Here is a 20,148-nt window from a genome sequence, read left to right on the forward strand (position 1 = left end):
TTCTTTGGCCTCTGTTCCATGTTCTTCAGTGTAAGAGACAGACAGTCTGTTACTGGTGGTCTCCTGCTATTGTCTGTTTGTGTGATGTGTTTATACATAGGATAATGTGTAATGTATTTTTTTTAGCTTTGTTGCAGTGCTGAGTTAATTAACATGTTAATTATAACATTGTCTAGATGTGGATTCCCATTCAGCTATTGTTTCTGTCCAGATGGCTAGGTAATTACATTTCTGTACACAATTTCATCTGCATAGCATAATGTAATCAGGCACCTGACCTGGTGGGGAAATCTGATCAGGAGGGGGATGTCCTTCTGTGTGGTATATATTGTGTGTGAGTCTGTTCAATAAAGGTTGCAGATCTATACAAGCTAAGTTCCGGCTAGTTTTGTATGGGGCGCTGTAATATCTGATATCTTAGTTCAGACTGGAGGAAGCAGTATACTGACAGAAGCACACAAGCACATTGTGGGTCATGGTTCCGTTACAGTTTGATAATAAAGTTGTCAGTTTCTCCACCCAGGACACATAATCCATTGCCACACATTTCTGGCACTAAGAGATAAAAGCTTATTCCTGTAGAAGGAGTGCGGCCGCTTCACACTGCTATCTTTGAAGCCGGTGTGGGTTCTATAAACCCAGAAGCTGAAACTGGAAGTGACATTACATACAGTAATGCCCAACATGTTGCATCCCAAACAGATGTATTCAGGATGCATTTACACATACCAATTAAATTAAGCACAGCTGTTTCTATTTTATAATCTTTGGCTGATTTCACACTGCTCTGCTACAAAAGTGCAGAAAAAAATGCTTATGCACTTTCCAGTGCGTTTTGTGGTTGCCTGACATCAGCCTTCACCTGGGAAAAAATAACATCTGATTAAAAAAACACACGAAAAATGGAATGCAGGTGCGTTTTTTTTTATGCATTTTTGCTGGGTTTTTGATATGTTTTCTAATCATTTCAACGGGGAGCTGCATTTTGTGTGTGTTTTTTACCACACCAAGAATGCAGCATGCAGGACTTTTAAAAACGCAACTGACTGGTGTGAAGAGTTGCATAGGATTTTATCGTCATGCATTTTTCTTCCTCTTTTTGTAAGGAAAAAACAGAGAAAAAAACTGATTAGTGTGAAAAGGCCATTATGGAAAGTCAGGCTCAGTCAGTTCAAAAGGCATGTTCTAGCATTACCTATTGAATATTGTTGCTTGTACTAGGCACTAAGAATTCAAAGCTGAATTCCGGGTACAAAACTTTATTCACACCAGATATAAATCTACTTATAGTGCAGCAAATGCCATTACAAAACCTAGATATAATATAAGAGCAGTGTTGACATCATCACTGTGCTTTACATAGCCTGTCCAGACCATAGAGCTGTAGGAGAGACCCAGCAGGCCCACCCACTACAAAACTACAGGAGAGGTGGATATTCGACCAGTCACTCTGCACAGGGACAGAAAGCAGCAGTGACCAGTCTTTATTACCAAAAGGAAACATTTTACACTGGATTACTGCAAAGATCTGAAATCAACATACAAAGCACACCAAGATTTAAGTAGGAATACTCATGACACTTGTATGGAGACATAGTTTGCTAATTCCACACTTCAGCTTTAAAATGCATAGAGAAATATATTATCAGTAAGTTTGTTTGTGTTACAGAAGGTTACACTGTCTTGTAGTAACCAGAGTTCCTATTCTAACAGAACAAATACGACTTTTTTGGCTTTACCTGAAAACTAGTAGTTAATTATACATTACTAACTTTTTTTTAAAATTACTGTATTTACAATCTAGTATCGTCAAAAAAAAATAAAATGTAAAATGTGATAGAAAAAAAACAAAAAAAAAAAAAATACATACACATATGCACACAAGTGTGGCGCAGATCTTTTCTGTTTTTTTTTTTTTTCTTTGAACCTACACAGACTCAGAGGAAATCTGATGTAAATGGACACTGGTCCGACTCCTAACATGAAAGTTCCGTTCTGCTCTGCCTGAAAAAAAACATTTGAAAGAGGCCCTGCTCTCCCACTGACCATCAATATAATGAATTCCCCCTACTACATTGTAAAAATAAAAGTGCAACTCTTCCTTTACTAAACCTCTCTCCTAACTGAGATCTTATCAGAAAAACATACAAACCCAATTGTATGCATTCTGTGTAAAGGAACCCACAACATTTCAAAATATTCCTCAACTTGAATGCATCACTAATAAATGAATCAGTTCCATGCACTATATAACTGTATAAGTACTGAGTCCAATGTACATGGACATGTCTTTCTGAAATCTTTATAACCTTCTTTAACCACCCCATGTGAAGAAGTGCTCCAAAGTTGAATCCTTGGTGACCAATCACGCCTTTGTAGGACTAGAACTCACCCTCTACAGTGGACCTTATATTGAGGACAAGGTCAAATAGTACTATAGCGCACTTCCTTAAGGACTACATATGAACTGGGGTCCCCCACCCTGCACAGCCTGGCACACTGAATATTCACAGGCACTTCAGAGACAAAGAACAGTCCGTGACTTTGTTTTGTGGTTTATTGAGGGTTAATAATTTGGATGGGGATGGGAAATTATGGGATGCCCACTTGACTTTAAAGGGCAACAACACTTTAACAACGTCTCCAGGGACATCTTCCTATGCGCAGTCTATATAAAGCCTCCTTGACACTCCTCCTGCACTTTACTTGCTTGCATAAATCCAGCTAGGTCAGACGAAGATGAATCTGACAAACACAGTCTTGGCCTTTTGCAGGCAGGAACTGTGCAGAAGCCCCTTGTTGTTTAGCAGTACTCAGTGATCAGATTGTACTGTTCCTCCTGTGGCTACTGGTCCCAGCACCACCTCTTCAGGCACTGCCAGCCCACCTGGCTGCAGCTGCCCCTTTCACTAGCCCTCCTGATTAACTTTCCTCCACAGTCCTCCAGACTGTCTCTCTCACTAGCCCACCTGGCTGACTCTGCAGGAGATCTCCCAGGGAATGGATAAAGACTTGGCACAATGCAGTCTTAAGGGAGAACTGGCTACATGTGGCAGTCTCCCACTTTTGAAATTCCCCAGTAGCGCTGCTCTAATCACACTGTCCTCCACTTGTTCCAATGCCTCCAGGAAGGGCTTCCTCCATGTATTGGGAGACCCCAGGGATTATCCCCATCCATTTCCCCAGGAACCTGAGAGGCCCCCCAAGATACTCACCTAGAAGTACCAGGTCCACACCCCAAGACCCCCACAGGAATCCAGGACCCATCAGAGGGATCCACCTCCATTTACATACCCGCCCTATACCCCTGTGTGGGGTAGGTATTTCCAGTGAGTGTGCTACTTACCCTAGGGTTCACGAGCACCCCACCACTATACCCACCACAGAGTTACCACTGCCATCACGTTACTGAGGATTCACTGGCTGTGCTGCATGCTATATATGGACTAGCTTTTGGTCACCATATATTTTGCACATTGCTATTAGTGTCTGATCCTGACAGCGCCATACCCCTTCCTTTCCCTTCAACTACTCTATCACCTAGCACACACTAGAGGGTTATCAAAGGTTAGAATCACATCATTAGAGTTCCCAATTTATATACCTTCTTCTCAATGGGGTTACTCAAAATGGCAGAATGTAGGACAAAACATAGCACTTTCCTTTTAAGAAACCTTTATTAGATGAAAGGTAAATGAATACACTCACATAAACTGTCCATGCCTTGAAATAACAATTCTGTGCCTTTTTTTCCTTCAAATGCTCAGAGCTGCATGTGCTAACCTCCCTGCTTACTGACTTCACTCATACCTCTACCCTATGCATTACAACTTTGTGACGTCATCGGGGGATTTGAGTGAGTGAGGCACTCTATATTCTTCTGCTTGGTTTATCCTTACCACAAAACCCAGATGCTGACTCACTGCCTATGATCTCCAGGGTAAAGCAGAACATGTCTAATCAGGTGAACCTATGCAATCCTACTGTGGCAATAATAACTATAACCCCTATTCTGACACTCTCAAAACCCAAATTCTATACAATAAAAGCTTAACCACTTGCCACCCATCCACCCACAATGTACAGTGGACAGGTGCCCAGTGTAGGCAAAGCGATGTACCCGTATGCCTACTTTTGGGTTTAGGGCACACGCACCCTGGCCCACACTCACTGTGATTGTACACAGCAGGAGCCTGTCAGCAAGTCCCGGCCAACGATTCAGTTTGTAAAGTAAATGTTTGTGAAAGACTGTATCAAATGCTTTTGCAAAATCCAGATACACCACATCCATTAGCCTACCTTTATCTAGATAGCAGCTCACATCCTCATAGAATGTTAACAGGTTGGTTTGGCAAGAACAACAACAACAACTGATGCCTCAGTTTTTATGATGGGGATTTGCATATACTCCAGAATGTTATGGAATGATCAGATGAATGGCAATTAATTGCAAAGTCCCTCTTTGCCATGAAAATTAACCTAATCCCATAAAAAAAAAAAAAAAATTCACTTTATTTGTGAAGAAGGCTTCAGGCGGTCCAAGAAAGTCCAGCAAACACCAGGACCGTCTCTTACAGTCAGCTATGGGATCTGAGACCCACCAGTGCAGAGCTTGCTCAGGAATAGCAGCAGGCAGGTGTGAGTGCATCTGCATGCACAGTGAGGTGAAGACTTTTGGCAGATGACCTTGTGTCAAGAAAGGCAGCAAAGCAGCCACTTCTCTCCAGGAAAAACATCAATCAGGGACAGACTGATATTCTGCAAAAGGTACAGGAATTGGACTGCTGAGGACTGGGGTAAAGCCGTTTTCTCTGATGAATCTCTTTTCTGATTGTTTGAGGCATCCAGAAAAAAACCTTGTCTGGAGAAGAAAGTGGGAGGGCTACCATCACTCCTGTGTCCTGCCAACTGTAAAGCATCCTGGGACCATTCATGCGTGGGGTTGCTTCTCAGCCAAGAAAGTGGGCTCACTCAAAATTTTGAAAGAAAGAACACAGCCATAAAGAAGGAATGGTACAAAAATGTCTTCCGAGAGCAACTTCCCAACCATCCAAGAACAGTTAGGTGACAAACAATGCCTTTTCCAGCATGATGGAGCACCTTGCCACAAGGCAAAAAAGATAACTAAGTGGCTTGGGGAAATAAACATCAACATTTTAGGACCATGGCCAGGAAACTCCTCAGACCTTAATCCTATTGAGAATTTGTGGTCAATCCTCAAGAGGCGAGTGAGCAAAAAAAAAAAAAAACCCACAAATTCTGACAAACTCCAATCATTGATAATGCAAGAATGGGCTGTCATCAGTCAAGATGTGGCCCAGAAGTTGACTGGCAGCATGCCAGGGCAAGTTGCAGAGGTCTTGAAAAAGAAGGGTCAACAATGCAATTATTGATTATTTGCATAAAACTTATGTAAACAAATGTAATTGTCAGTAAAAGCCTTCGAAACTTATGAAATGCTTGTAATTATACGTCAGTTTATTATAGTAACATCTGACAAAAAGATCTAAAAACACTGAAGAAGACTTTGTGAAAAATAATATTTTTGTCATTCTAAAAACATTTGGCCATGTCTGTAGTCCCTTATCATCCCCTCCAATAGATTACATACTAACAATGTTAGACTGACTGGCCTGTAGTTTCCTTGAATATATCTCTACCCTTTTTTAAATATTGGTACCACGTAGGCTTTTTGCAAATCAGCTTGTAACATCCCTGTCAGTATGCTGTCCAGTAAAATTACTAATAACTAAAAGGAATTTATTTGTGTTAAGCTTTTCCAGTCTTTTTTGGGCTCCGGCTTTTTATTAGCCACAAGGGTATATCCCTCCTTTTTCTGTGTAAAAGGAGAAGAAAGCATTTATTACAGTTACCTTCTTCTTGTCATTTGTAACCAAATTCCCTTTATCATCCTTTTTGTGGCCAATATGCTCTGACCTCACTTTTTTACTGTTAACCCCCTGGCGGTATTCCCGAGCATGGCTCGGGGCTAACTTTCAGTACCAAAAGCGGTAACCCCGAGCAACGCTCGGGATTACCCCAGAACGTTACTCACCTTCCCCCACAGTCCTCCCCGGCGTCCTCACAGTCTCTCCCTGCTCTGAAGAATTCCACAAGCTATTTGCCAGAAAGAGACATCAGAATCGTCGCTGTCGTCACTTTCCGTACCTGATGACCAATTTTCCTATGAATTGCTATCGCTCAGTTCTTCAAGAAACTCCCTTTCGCTGTCGCTGTTTTCCAGTTCGTCAAAAAGCGTTTTTGCGCAAAAAGAACACTTTTTGGATGGCATGGTCGTTAAAAATTTTCCAGGCACAAAGCACTGGAAAAGCACAGGCAGGGCACTGGAAAAGTCACCAGGTGCAATCCTGTGCTGAAATGGCATGATACAGTGTAATCGTTAGGATCACAACTTTGTATCATGTCATTTGTGTATTTACACTTTTGAATTTGCTGCTGGTTCCACCCCCCTGCATCGCAACGCTCGCAGGGAGGGAACCGGAAGGCAAGTGCCGGCAATCGGCCATGCACAGAGCGGGGAGAGACTGTGAGGACGTCGGGGAGGACGGTTGGGGATCGCAGGGAAGGTGAGTAACGTTCTGGGGTAATCCCGAGTGTGGCTCAGGGTTACTGCTTTTGGTACTAAAAGTTAACCCCGAGCCACACTCGGGAATACCGCCAGGGGGGTTAACAGTAAAAAAGTGAGGTCAGATCATATTGGCCACAAAAAGGATGATAAAGGGAATTTGGTTACAAATGACAAGAAGAAGGTAACTGTACTAAATGCTTTCTTCTCCTCAGTTTTTACACAGGAAAAGGAGAGATATACCCTTGTGGCTAATAAAAAGCCCAAAAAAGACTGGAAAAGCTTAACACAAATAAATTCCTTTTAGTTATTAGTAATTTTACTGGACAGCATACTGACAGGGATGTTACCAGCTGATATGCACAAAGCCTACGTGGTACCAATATTTAAAAAAGGGTAGAGATATATTCAAGGAAACTACAGGCCAGTCAGTCTAACATTGTTAGTATGCAATCTATTGGAGGGGATGATAAGGGACTACAGACATGGCCAAATGTTTTTAGAATGACACAAATATTGATTTTCACAAAGTCTTCTTCAGTGTTTTTAGATCTTTTTGTCATTACTATGATAAACTGAAGTATAATTACAAGCATTTCATAAGTGTCAAAGGCTTTTACTGACAATTGCATTTGTTTACATAAGTTTTATGCAAATAATCAATAATTGCATTGTTGACCCTTCTTTTTCAAGACCTCTGCAACTTGCCCTGGCATGCTGTCAGTCAACTTCTGGGCCACATCTTGACTGATGACAGCCCATTCTTGCATAATCAATGATTGGAGTTTGTCAGAATTTGTGGGGGTTTTTTTGCTCACTCGCCTCTTGAGGATTGACCACAAGTTCTCAATAGGATTAAGGTCTGGGGAGTTTCCTGGCCATGGTCCTAAAATGTTGATGTTTACTTCCCCAAGCCACTTAGTTATCTTTTTTGCCTTGTGGCAAGGTGCTCCATCATGCTGGAAAAGGCATTGTTTGTCACCTAACTATTCTTGGATGGTTGAGACATCAGAATCGTCGCTGTCGTCACTTTCCGTACCTGATGACGAATTTTCCCACGAATCGCTATCGCTCAGTTCTTCAAGTAACTCAGTTTTGCTGTCGCTGTTTTCCAGTTCATCAAAAATCGCTTTTGCACAAAAAGAACACTTTTTGGATGCCATGGTCGTTAAAAATTTTCCAGGCACAAAGCACTGCAAAAGCACAGGCAGGTCACTGGAAAAGTCACCAGGTGAAATCCTGTGGTGAAATGGCATGATACAGTGTGATCCGTTAGGATCACAACTTTGTATCATGTAATTTAGTGTATTTAAATTTTTTAAATTGCAGCCGGTTCCACCCCCCTGCGTCGCAACGCTCGCAGGGAAGGGAACCGGAAGACAGGCGCCGCATCGGCCGAGCACACAGCGAGAGGAGAGGGGGAGGACGGAGGGGGATCGCAGGGGAAGATGAGTTTTAAAATGTAAAACAACAGATTTCCATGCAAAAAAATGTACCGCTTTTAGCACAGAAATCTGGACATAATCAGACCGCCAGGGAGGTTAATATATTTAAAACATTTTTTGAATTTTTTTTTTTTTTTTTTTACTCTCCTCCGCTATGTGCCAATTATAGTCTTTTATTTTTTTTAGCTGCCCTTATTGCGTTCTTACATTTCCTATTGCATTCCTTCTAGTGTTGGAATGCCAACAATGAGACATTTTTTTCTTTTTAAATATGACTTTTCACGTTATGGTTTAACTACACAGGTTTAACCTTAGCTCTTTTATATTTATTGCCCATGGGAATGCACATGCACTAGATAATACTTTTATTCATTATGTTCCTAAAGCACCCCCATTTTGACTCAGTGTTTAATGTTTCTAGGATTTGGTCCCATAAACAAAGCAATGTATTCTAAACATGTTAAAAGCTTAAAAACATAAAATATGTGTAATGGATATACAACCGTCATGCTAATCGGATGCAGTTCAAAGTGCATCCAATTCGGATATGTGAACCTAGCCTAGAATGTTCTGGGTCATGCTCAATAACTTTTAATATCTGTAACAAGCGAATAATATCTCTTAGGTAGGCTTCTGTAGACTGTACCAAGGGCTACAGGAACAGTCCATGCATTCTCCTCAATGAAAAAGAACAGTTCCAAATCAGTGATATAGGATGTGAATACTCATACACAGGTAAATCAATATGTTCAATCAATCAAATCAGTGAGTCTATTGTGCACATAACCTTTCCACATAGAATGTAAAAAACATGTACAAATTAATGAGTAAATAGTTATCAAAACTTTAGTCCATTACTGTGGCAAATGAAAGAAACCGTGTCCATATACAATGAGCATCCAGTGTACATCAAACCAAACCACTTTGGTGATGTATACCTGCTTCTCAGCATGAACACCTCCAAAAGTGCACAAAATAACCAGCAAGCCTCTTACCAGAAGGGATTGACCATCAGCAATGAAATGGTAAAATAACACATTAGACAGACATCTCTTCCAGTGACAGTCAAGTCATCAACATCACTTCCCATTAGGTGGTACTTGTAGTAAAACAGGGATATGATAAAAGATTGCATGTCATTATTTAATGGCAAACTGCTTTATTAGAAGTAAAGGTGCACACTCACATTTAAAACAGACTCAAACCACCTTACTGAATCCAGCCAGGCACCGATCCAACACATTGAGCACAATAAAATCTAATATACTTTGTGTGAATGGAGGAATCTATTTGTTTTTTTGTCTTTTTTCATTCAGCCAGAGGGTTTGGCCAGCTTTATTTAGTAATAAGCTCTGAGTTAGAAGAGAGGTGAATAAGGGATGGCTGCACTGTTTTATTTAATATATATTATTCTTTTAGCGGACATTAATGCAAGGGGCCAACCTTTATCCAACTGATCATCAATATGAGAGGGCACCCTTCCTGCCCCTGAACCCTAATATAAAAAGGAATGATTTCTGCCCCTGAAGACAAATGAAGGGAGGGATTCTCCTTCCAACTGAACACCAATGTAAGGAGACATTACTCTTCCCACTGACCACCAAGGTAAAGGAGCATATTTCTTCTTATTGATCACCAATGTAAGCAGGAATATAAGCAGGAAATATAAGGGGTTCTTCTCCATTGGCAACCACTGTTAGAGGAAATTCGTCTTGCCCCTAACCACCAAAGTAAGAGATGCTTCAATGCATATTGGCAAAATAGTGACTTTGTGCTGAAATCTCCTGATTTTTGCTAAAATGTCAGGGGGAAAAAAACTCTATTTTGCTCATCCCTAGTTCAGAATAAACAGATTGATTTTTCCACAGACAGTCATCCTAACCACCCTAATACCAGTGTGTTAAATCCCTACCCAGGCAATGTTCAGGTTTTCAGTGATGTGATAGTTTGACTGACAATTACCCAGTTATGCAGCCCTGTACCCAAATGGGTTTTATACTATTTGTTTTAAGAAAGACAGAGATTATTTTTGGTTCCATTTAATAACCACTGTGTTTTTATTTTTTACTTTAAAAAGTTCAAAAAAGATTAAGGCATTTTGAAAAAAAAAAAAAATCTTCTATTTTAAAACATATCGATCGAAAATGCCAGGACATTACAAATACCTCTAAAATGACCCCTTTCTGGAAAGTGGATAACTTAAGCTGATCTTATTTTTTTACCCATATTTTTTGGATGCTGGTATTGAGGTAGTTAACGTCAGCTTAGTTTTTAAATGTCACCCACTGAAGCCAAGCATGTCTTCCATTACTAGTAAAACAAAGTTTACCAGAGGATGAAAGTTTATTGCACTGAAATTGCATTGTGTGTAATAGCTAGATGCCATGAACAAACTCAGAATACTTTAACCCACCCCAAAACAACACACAATCATTCATAGTCAATGGCATTTTAAACCAACCCACTCTACCTGTCGCCAATGGCGGTCAGTGGCAACAGAAGCTCCCCCAACAAAACTGCACACAAATGGTGGTTAGTAATGATTTACCACCCTCACAAACCAATCCCACAATCATTTTTTATTTGTAAATCCTAAAACCCCACCACCACCTTGAAGTGGAGCCTTTTCTACTGCAGCCTGGAGGATTTAATGAATGAGTTCATTTGTTGAATCCTCCTCATTTCAATTTTTCCATTGTGAGATGAAGGTGCAGGCTCTCCAAAAACAAAAAAAAATTACACTGTTTAAATTTGTGATCTCTGTAACTAGTCATCACAGCAATTACAAGGCACAGAGCTGCTACAATTGGCTCTGTGCTTTTTGCCTATGCTCTCAGCTGTCTATTGCATGTGCATGCTCACCAATATACATAAAAATGCAATTTTTAAACCACATGTCATAATACCTGTCCCCCTCCCATCAGCCATTTTACTATATTGGCCTGTAGGCTGGTTGGGAAAGAAAAATGTCTTTATTTTTAAGACACCTATTTCTTCAAACTAGTATCTAAGTTGGGCATATTTTATTACACAATCTCTGTACAATCTCCTGTAGAGTTGCCAAAACTTTAAAATGTGAGGTTCTACCTACTCAATCCATTCTATTTGTTTCTGAAGACGTAGGCCCTTATACAGCTTAACCATTGGTAGAACTAAGGGAGATTGTACAATCAGACTGCAAAGGATATCTTTGGCTTAATGAGATTAGAGGGCTACCAAATATTCAAGCACTATCTGACTTCACTCCTAAATCTACCTGCTGATCTTCCTTGCATCTTAAAGAGGAAGTAAACTGCTTCCATTTTTTTTTTTTTTGTCTGACCAGCAAAGTAAAGGCATATTGTGCTAGTATGCATTGCATACTAGCACATTATCTGACACTTACCTGCAAACGAAGCCCTCTGTATAACCGCTGGAAGCCGCATCCATCTTCACCTGTCTTCCTTCAGGGTCCACGGACTCCCTCTGTGTGACTGGTCGGAGCCGCGTGACGTCACTCCATGAGCTCGGGAGCTGCCGGTCATGGCACAAGGCTCTGAAGAAACGGCACGGGGTGGCCATTCCTTCAGTGCACATGAGCCTATGACCTCATTGGCTGCATATACAGTAAATCTCTCCTAAACAGTGCACGTTTAGGAGATATTTACAGTACCTATAGGTAAGCCTTATTATAGGTTTACCTATAGGTACAAACAATCGATAGAAGTTTACTTTCTCTTTAGGTTCTTAGGATTTATCTCTCTAAAAATACATTTACAAATAGTCACAACTTTTGTTTCAAAGTAAAAATGTTCCTAAACTAGCTTTAAGAACCATAACACACAATGCTAGTATATAGCGTAGTGAAGTCCAAGGGTCTATTGAGATGGGTAAACTGTAACAGACAAGTCATATAATGGGACAAAGTACAAAATTATGATAAAATCTTAGTTATATTAAGGGAAAAACTGAACAGATACCACTCTCCACTAAGAAATGAACAGCAGGAGAGCTGCCATGGAGTTAGTCACTGTTCCGCTGTTTTTGCTCCTTGTTTATCCTGCCCTTGGCCTGGTAAGTTAAATAAATGTTTCTCTTTATTCATTTAGATAAAATAAGTTACCCATCAACCTGTAGTAAGCAACACATTTAATAATCAAACATATCACAGCCAAATGCATTATAGTTTCCACGCAATTTTACTGAAACTAGATTGAACTGTTTTAAAATCTCAGCATCTCATGTGATATATTTAATAAAATATATGTGAAATTTATAAACAGAATCCAACTAATCAGAGATTGTTGCACATTTGTTGTAATTTAGGGAATTCACATGATAGTCTCCATGACATTGGTTTGTTTGACCAGGACCTCTATGTAGATGGGAGGTCTTAAAGGAGAAGTTCCTTTAAAAAAAAAAATAATAATAATTGTACATTTTTTTTTGTGATCACTGCTGGCAGCTTTAACAGCTAGAAACAATCATTGTGTTCTGCTGGCAGGGAAAGGTCACTGGTTTTGATGGGGGGAATTGAGCGATTTTCTTTACTTCCACCAAATTTGTATCATCTATAGCTTGCTTTACTGAAAGTCTATACCAGGGGTCTTCAAACTATGGCCCTACAGTTGTTCAGGAACTACAATTCCCATCATGTCTAGTCATGTCTGTGAATGTCAAGAGTTTTACAATGCCTCATGGGATGTGTAGTTCCACAACAGCTGGAGGGCCGTAGTTTGAGGATCCCTGGTCTATACCTTGGCATGTACTTGTGGTTGGAGGAAGAGGCTGCCAGAGCCTGAACTTTGCACCCACAATCCACTGATCATGTTTGCAATGCTTTGCAGACTCCAATGCTGAAAAAACAACAAATGCATATTTTTTTATTAATCAGTAGGAGTATTATGATTTTTTAAAATGGTGGACTTAGTGTTTAAGTATACAATATTGTAGTATTATTTACAATTGAAATTCTATACAGTGATTCTTTGTAAAAGTCACTGATAATTATTATTGCACTCATCCAAGTTTTCCTAGCAGCAGACTGAGTGCTGTAACAAGGTGTCAGTGGCCTTCAGTCAACATTGCTACAGACTAAACTAAAGATTCTGGAGAAACATGGACTTTGGAGGCACAAAATACAATAAAACATGTACATTTTATTCGATTACTTTTAAAAAAAACACCAAAAAAATAACACGAAAATACATTGCCTCAATAGAGGCTTCAGTTTACAAAATCGTCTACACAATTAGACAACAATAGTACAGTAATAGAACAAGCAAATAAGAGTTATTTAGTTTAGCATATATAAATGGTACTTCATATCAGGACGATCCGTTTAAAGGTGACAGGTGTGTATTCTGTTCTCTCAAAGAGATCAATCGATGTGAACACAGAAATTCATTGAGCCATATTACTCGACATGTTTCGCATCAAGCTTCTTCCGGAGCTAGTGATTCAATGCTCTGTATTTTGCTTGTAGGTCAAAATATAATAACGAAGGGAAAGAAAAAGGAAGACAGGGAAGGTGGAGGTAGGAGCCCATATGGAAGAAAAATATATTTCCAATATATTTAGGGAAACATTTTTAGAAATATATTGAATATGGCCAAAATTGTAGCATTTCAAATATATTTCCAATATATTTGGGAAAAATAAATTAAGAATGATTTTTTAAAATATATTTTAAATATATTTTTCTTCCATGTGGTAGGAGCCTGGAAGAGCTTGAGACACTTGTTGGACATGTAGTTCCTGTCAGTGCAGAGTGGCAGCTTATGGATATATCAAACCATCTGATTGCTCCGTCAGTACAAAGTTATATCCCTCAAGGAGAGGGAAAGGTAATGCATGGCAGGTTGTCCAGAGCCCTACAGTGTATGGTAGTGTAGGAAAGGTACCACTGCTCATAGGTGTATTCCAATGTATGCTCCTGAAGTACATATCCAGCTCAGCCTCTCACTGAACCACTGAGAGACTGGGTCGGCTGCTCCCGCTCCCTCAACAGCCCAGTGCTCCAGTGAGCAAGAGGAGGCAGAGCGGAGAGCTGCTGACTCACATTCACCAGCTCTCTGCTCAGGGAGCTGTTAGAACCGTGCAAATGTCTTTGTTCTTAGTGTTAGGGGCGCCAGGGGACAGATGCAGCATCAGACCAATGCTGCATCCACCAAGGTAAGTATGATTCCTAAAAAAAAAACAAAAACAAACGTACATCTCTTTTAAACTATTTCATTTTCCAAAGATAACCTATATGGTATGTCAGCCATTACAATGGGAATAGAACCTTTGCATTCTCTTGTTTGCTATGTGACCCTACTTCAAAAGAGAAATGTTTGGACTCAATCTGAAGATCTGTGGTGTCCTAGCAAATATCTACACTGTGTCATGTATGATCCTGTTTCCGGCTGGTGGTTTTTACAGCACCCGATATCCTAGAACCTTTTCCGGAAATGTGTGCGATAGGAATATTGATGGGTATCTGGGAATAGAACCAGCCGCTTGCTGAAGGGTGTGAAGATGACACACTTCGCCAGCATAAATAGCGGCAGTGCACATTCCCCTATGTCCTTGCTTAACCCTTGAGAAACAACTGAGTATGGAAACTGGTCATTGCACCAAGAGATTTGTCAAGCACTAATACCCAAAACAAAAGTACAATAAATTCCACCAAACAGATAAGCGCAAAGCCATCAGGGTGTTGTTAGACACCAGCCAATTCTAAATGACAGGAGTCATGTAGCTTTCCAAATAGATCCGAGAAGATCAGAGAAACTCAAACAACAAAGAAGAGATAGCAGCGCAGGATCCTCGTTAGTATTTGGATAATTTTTTCAACAATAAAAAAGTACACTCACGTGTTAAACTCTTGACATTTGGCGTAGGTAGTGGATCAAACCACCTCAGGGTTGTTTAGATATGTCAGAAGTTCACTTTTTTTGGGCTAAATAAACGATCAGGAATTGTAGTCTTGTACCTGGATGTTTGCTTTTTTCAGTTTATTTTGCCATATACCTCTAATGTAGATGGTTTAAAGTGGTCTTTCAACCAATGCTTTAAGTATTTTATTATTTTCCCATTTTGTTGCAACGCTCAGGTACAGTAAATGTGGGAAGTTACTGGCTTCATGCTTTAAAAAGTTAGATGGTACTTTTCACCAAAACCTCTTAAAAATTAAAATGCCTTGCACAACGGCCAGTTCCCAAATTGCAGGATAGCAAATTATTCTCTTTTTTTTTATATATATAATAATAATATATAGATTATACAACTATCTCAAATGGGAAGGTCAAATTACATTTATTTAACAACAGTTTATGATCACCTAGGTTCACCTTATATAATTAACGTGATTACATGTTGATGTGACTACAACATTCGATGTTACAGCAGCAATAACCTTGCCTGATTAGGAACAATAAAAGGTGCAATTAACACAGTTAGTTAGTTAGTTAGTTAGTTAGTGATAAAGATCTTTTAGTTCCTGCATTCAGTACAGGCAGTTACAAACATCCGACTTACATACAACTCATACTTACAAACTGAGGGAGAAACAGGAAGTGAGGGGAAATTACCTCCTCTAAGAGTTGTCATGGGAAAAAGGTGTCTCCACTGAAGCTTTATCACCAATCCTTGTTTCCGCAGCAACCCAACATTTTCAAAATCCAATTGTCACAGGGACAGAAAGTGGAGGTGAAATCTTCTGAACAGGGGCACAGACAGCAAAACAAGCGTTACATTGGGTGTTAACCCTTCCCTATGTTATCCAAAAAACTTAAAAATATTTTTTTTGGCTGGAGTTATACTTAAAAAAATGTACTTGTTCCAACATACAAATTCAACTTAAGAACAAACGTACAGAATCTTGTTCGCAACCCGGGGGCTGCCTATATCATGCGCTTTACATTTAAAGTCACAAGTTGTAAAGAGTTGTAAAGGAAGAAGGTTTTATATCTTAATGCATTCTTTGCATTAAGATAAAAAACCTTCTGGGCGTAGCAGTCTCCCCAGCGCCTCCTAATACTTACCTAATGTTCTTCTCTGCCAGCGGTGTCCACGAGTCCCTCGGTGGCCAGGGACTCTCACTCCTGATTGGCTGGGACACAGCTGCGGCGCCATATGCTACTGCAGCTGTCAATCAAAGTCAGTTAGCCAATCAGGAGAGAGAGGGGGGGTGGGGTGAAATAGCAGCTCCATGTCTAAATGGACACGTGGAGCTGTGACTCGGCTCGGGTGCCCCCATACCAAGCTACTTGCTGTGGGGGCACTCGATAGGAGGAAGGAGCAAGGAGCAGCAAAGAGGGACTCGAGAAGGGGAGGATCCAAGCCACAAAGAAAATGGCCTCTGCCCCCACCTATTACTGGCCTTAAGGGCAAAGAACACATGGAAGGGCTCCACACATGAAACAAACAAAAGTAAAATTCCCAGTTCAATCTGCCAGCCAGTTTGCTTACCAACCAGATTAACCTGTCTATCAGTTTGCGTCAAAACAGGGGTTTAGTTAGCACACATTTGCAAATGCATGTGAAAGCTGCAGGGCCACTCCACGGCTCCCTGTATTACCTGCAGTCCTACTCTAATGAATTTATAAGAGTCTTCACAGTGGAAGTACATGCAAGCGAATGGATAGATGAGGGCAGGTGAGCCTGGAGGTGGCCCATCCCTCCTGAAAGGTAATTGGGGGCATAATGGAAGCCCAGCTGATAGTATTACAGCAAAGGCATCCAGTATGTCCACTCACCAGTACATATTAACAACAAACAAAATGGCCTCTGCCCCCACCTATTACTGGCCTTAACCTGGCTTTCACCTATATTTGACCACAGTGAAATGGAAAGGGGCTCAAACCATTACTAAAACGGGACTCTTGCATTTGAATGTTGGGACTTTTCCTCTGCACTGAATGTATAGTGTATGATTTTAAAGGCACGTGCACTTTAGTTTAAGTTTGGTGCTATATTGCTTGGGTTTATGTATTTACTGTTTTGATTAACGTGTTCAGTATGATGTTTGTCACAACATATAGTATATGTGATTATAATTTTTTTGTAGTTGGATGGATTTTTCTCTTCCTTTAGTGGTGCATTTGAATTTATGTTTGTTTTTACCAAAACATTAGGCTAGCAGCTCTGTCCTTTATATCTCAGAAGTGTTGCAAGTGCGCTCTTTCTTATTACAATAGATTTATATACACCTCGCCAAGAGTTATATAAATCTGTTACAAGTTCTGCCATTTGCTGCACAGACGGGAAACAAATGTCTATGAGCAGTAACAGCACATACAAGAAGCATATTGACTATAAAGGGGCCACGGCACTCACTGATTTTATGGGGCAAAAACACCCACTACTGACCAGTGACCAACAAAGGGCACTCACCACCAACACAATAAAAATGGGCACTAACTCCTGACCACTGAAATCTGCAAACTATTCTGTGCATTATATAGTCCTGACTAGGGGTGAGTTTGGGTTAAGTCTGTATCCAAAAGTTAGCTGTCATTGCAGGGCCAATAAGCTGTGGGTAGGAATTTTCCCACCCTGCAGCTGCACGTATACAAAGAGGCAGAGATGCTCTTGATATCATTACCCTAACATGGCCATATAAAAAAAAATAAAAAATAGGCTAATGACCTTGACCTTATACAATCACGTGCCTATGTTAGGTCAATTACATTTTTCTATTACGGTCATGTGCCCATATTAGATCAATAATGTCACAACCATCCTCAACCCTTTGGGTAGGTCAGCCGTGGGGTTGGAATCTTCTGCCTTCAGGTCATTGGCTCAGCAATGACAGCAAACTTTCTTGTTCAACCCCAAGCTCATCCCTAGTCCTGCCCCCCTGCACTCTGATTGCACTGTAAAAGCTATGTTCCAAACTAAACTAATCAGTTTTGGGGATATTTGTACTGTCCTCGTATTTTAGGGTTTCAAGAAATGTGATAAGCAGTTAGAACACCAGGATTTTTTTTCAAAAATAAAAAACAGTGTTTATTAAAAACCCCCAAAATAAATCTCTATCTAGCTAAACAAAAAGTGATGTAAAAACAATTTGAGTGCAATTTTGTATGACCAAAGAATTTCCGAATGATCACAGCTCTGAAAATGAAGTATTAGTGATGAAAGGCTACATAAATGGTAGTATTCAAAAGGTTAAGTTGGTCAAACATGTGCTCTAATGGCACTTTTCCACTGCAAGTACCGGCTCGGCTCTACTCGGCCCTGCTTGGCCCGGTTTGCTTTTCCACTGCTGGTACCGCATGGTATAGGGTCGGAACGGTTCGGTACGGTACGGTATAGGTTTGCTTTTCCACTAAAGTAGTACTAAGTTAAGTGGGTGGGATAACAACGGGGTGGGTGGGATTCTCTGACCAATCAGTGGCTAGTAGTGACTGCATGCAAAGGATTGTGGGATATGGTACCAGTTTGGTACCTGTTGGAACCACAATCGAGTAGGTACTGTTTTTTCAGAGCCGTACCGTACCATTCGGTTCCATGCAGTGGAAAAGCAAACCTATACCGTACCGTACCGAACCGTTCCGACCCTATACCATGCGGTACCAGCAGTGGAAAAGCACAAAAGGGTGCCGAACCGGTACGGTTCCATGCAGTGGAAAAGCGCCAAAATTGTCCTACAATTCAGACAGCTTCAAGAATGACTTGAACCTTTAGAATTAGCCACACATATTTAAAAATATTAATATTATTATTTTTATACAGGATTTATATAGCGCCAACAGTTTGCGCAGCGCTTTACAATGTGAGGGAAGACAATACAGTTACAATACAATTCAATACAGGAGGAATTAGAGGGCCCTGCTCGTTAGAGCTTACAATCTAGAAGGGAGGGTCAGGTGAAACAAAAGGCAATAACGGTGGAGGATGGGCTGATGGAGAGAATGGAAGTATAGTTGTTAGGTGTGGGTAGGATAGGCTTCTCTGAAGAGGAGGGTTTTCAGGGATAGTCTAAAAGCTAACAGGTTAGGAGATAATCGGAATAATAGGCTATAAATAACAATTTGATCTAAAAGAGCTTCCAAAAAAGACATTTGCTTTTAAGCAATTTGCCTGATGACATAACACAACTTAGCATAGAGCATTGAATGAGCAAGGATATAACAGAACTGGCAGCATTGTCAGATGAAAAAAAAATCATATGAGTGTTATAGAAAACATTCAGCAATGGGCTGGCCAATGAAACATCTTCATTGTTGAACAGACATGCTGGAAAACCAGCATTCAATCAGCACATTCAGCAAATGGCTACAAGCGCTGATCAGTGTATTCTGATGGGGAGGGGGTCCCACTGTCAGAATACAACAGAACAGAGGGAGAGATCCCTGCATCAATAATGTTTGAGCCGATGCGCTGTCTGTCATTTTTTTTTCATTAAACCCTCTGGTTGAATGTTAAAAAAAAAAACTGTGTGTGCGTACAGTACCTGGTTTTAGTTGTCCTGCCTAACCTGTTAACGTTTATGCTAAAAGACATATTATAATGCCATTTACGACCTTCAGAAAATTCTTATCATCCTTGTTCTAGGTCAGTAACCTAGTAAGTGCTGTCTACAGAGACAGCCAGACAGGTAGAATTTTCAGAAAATCAGTATAGATACAGATTTTTTTATGCTGATAATACTAGAAATCATAATCTCATTAATAATACAATGTAAAATTTGCATAATGTCCATATTTACATTTTTTTTAACGTTTTGTTTTTCAGGCTATTCAGGAAATCTTAGGTAAGTGTTTGTCCTGTAGGTTAATTCATAGGAACATAGATAAACAGATAGAGTGAGTGAAATCCAGCATCATTGCTGGTTTCCCTTAGGATGGCAGCGCCAGCTCCCCATAGCTGATTGAAGAATCGGCTCAGGTGAGGACACCGCTGGATCCCTAGAAAGGTAAGTGTCCTAATATTAAAAGTTAGCAGCTACAGGATTTGTAGCTGTTGACTTTGAATTTTTTTCTGAAGGAGCCTGAAGCTCCTCTTTATTGACTTTTTAAATATAGTTGAACAGACAAAAATTAGATGGGAAATTAATAAGAAGTGTCTGAGACAAGTTATATCTTAACTGGTGCAGTTGCCCATAGCAATCATTCAACTACTATTTTTCATTTATTACACAAATCTTAG

At 40.2% G+C, this 20,148-nt stretch overlaps 1 protein-coding gene across 1 annotated transcript in view; it reads left to right on the forward strand.

Annotated features, from left to right (window-relative positions):
- Positions 1–20,148, forward strand: part of LOC309556541 (uncharacterized protein) — a gene marked incomplete at both ends in the record, with an annotated part of 150,708 nt that overhangs the window by 92,636 nt on the left and 37,924 nt on the right. Inside the window, 3 exons of the mRNA XM_082258985.1 lie at positions 8,661–8,766; positions 12,005–12,084; positions 19,735–19,753. Of these exons, the coding sequence (XP_082115111.1) occupies positions 8,661–8,766; positions 12,005–12,084; positions 19,735–19,753 (205 nt within the window). The remainder of the gene's footprint in view (positions 1–8,660; positions 8,767–12,004; positions 12,085–19,734; positions 19,754–20,148) is intronic.

Source organism: Pelophylax lessonae, assembly GCF_965119305.1.
Source record: "Pelophylax lessonae genome assembly, chromosome: 5".
In the NCBI taxonomy this organism is placed as follows: Eukaryota; Metazoa; Chordata; class Amphibia; order Anura; family Ranidae; genus Pelophylax; species Pelophylax lessonae.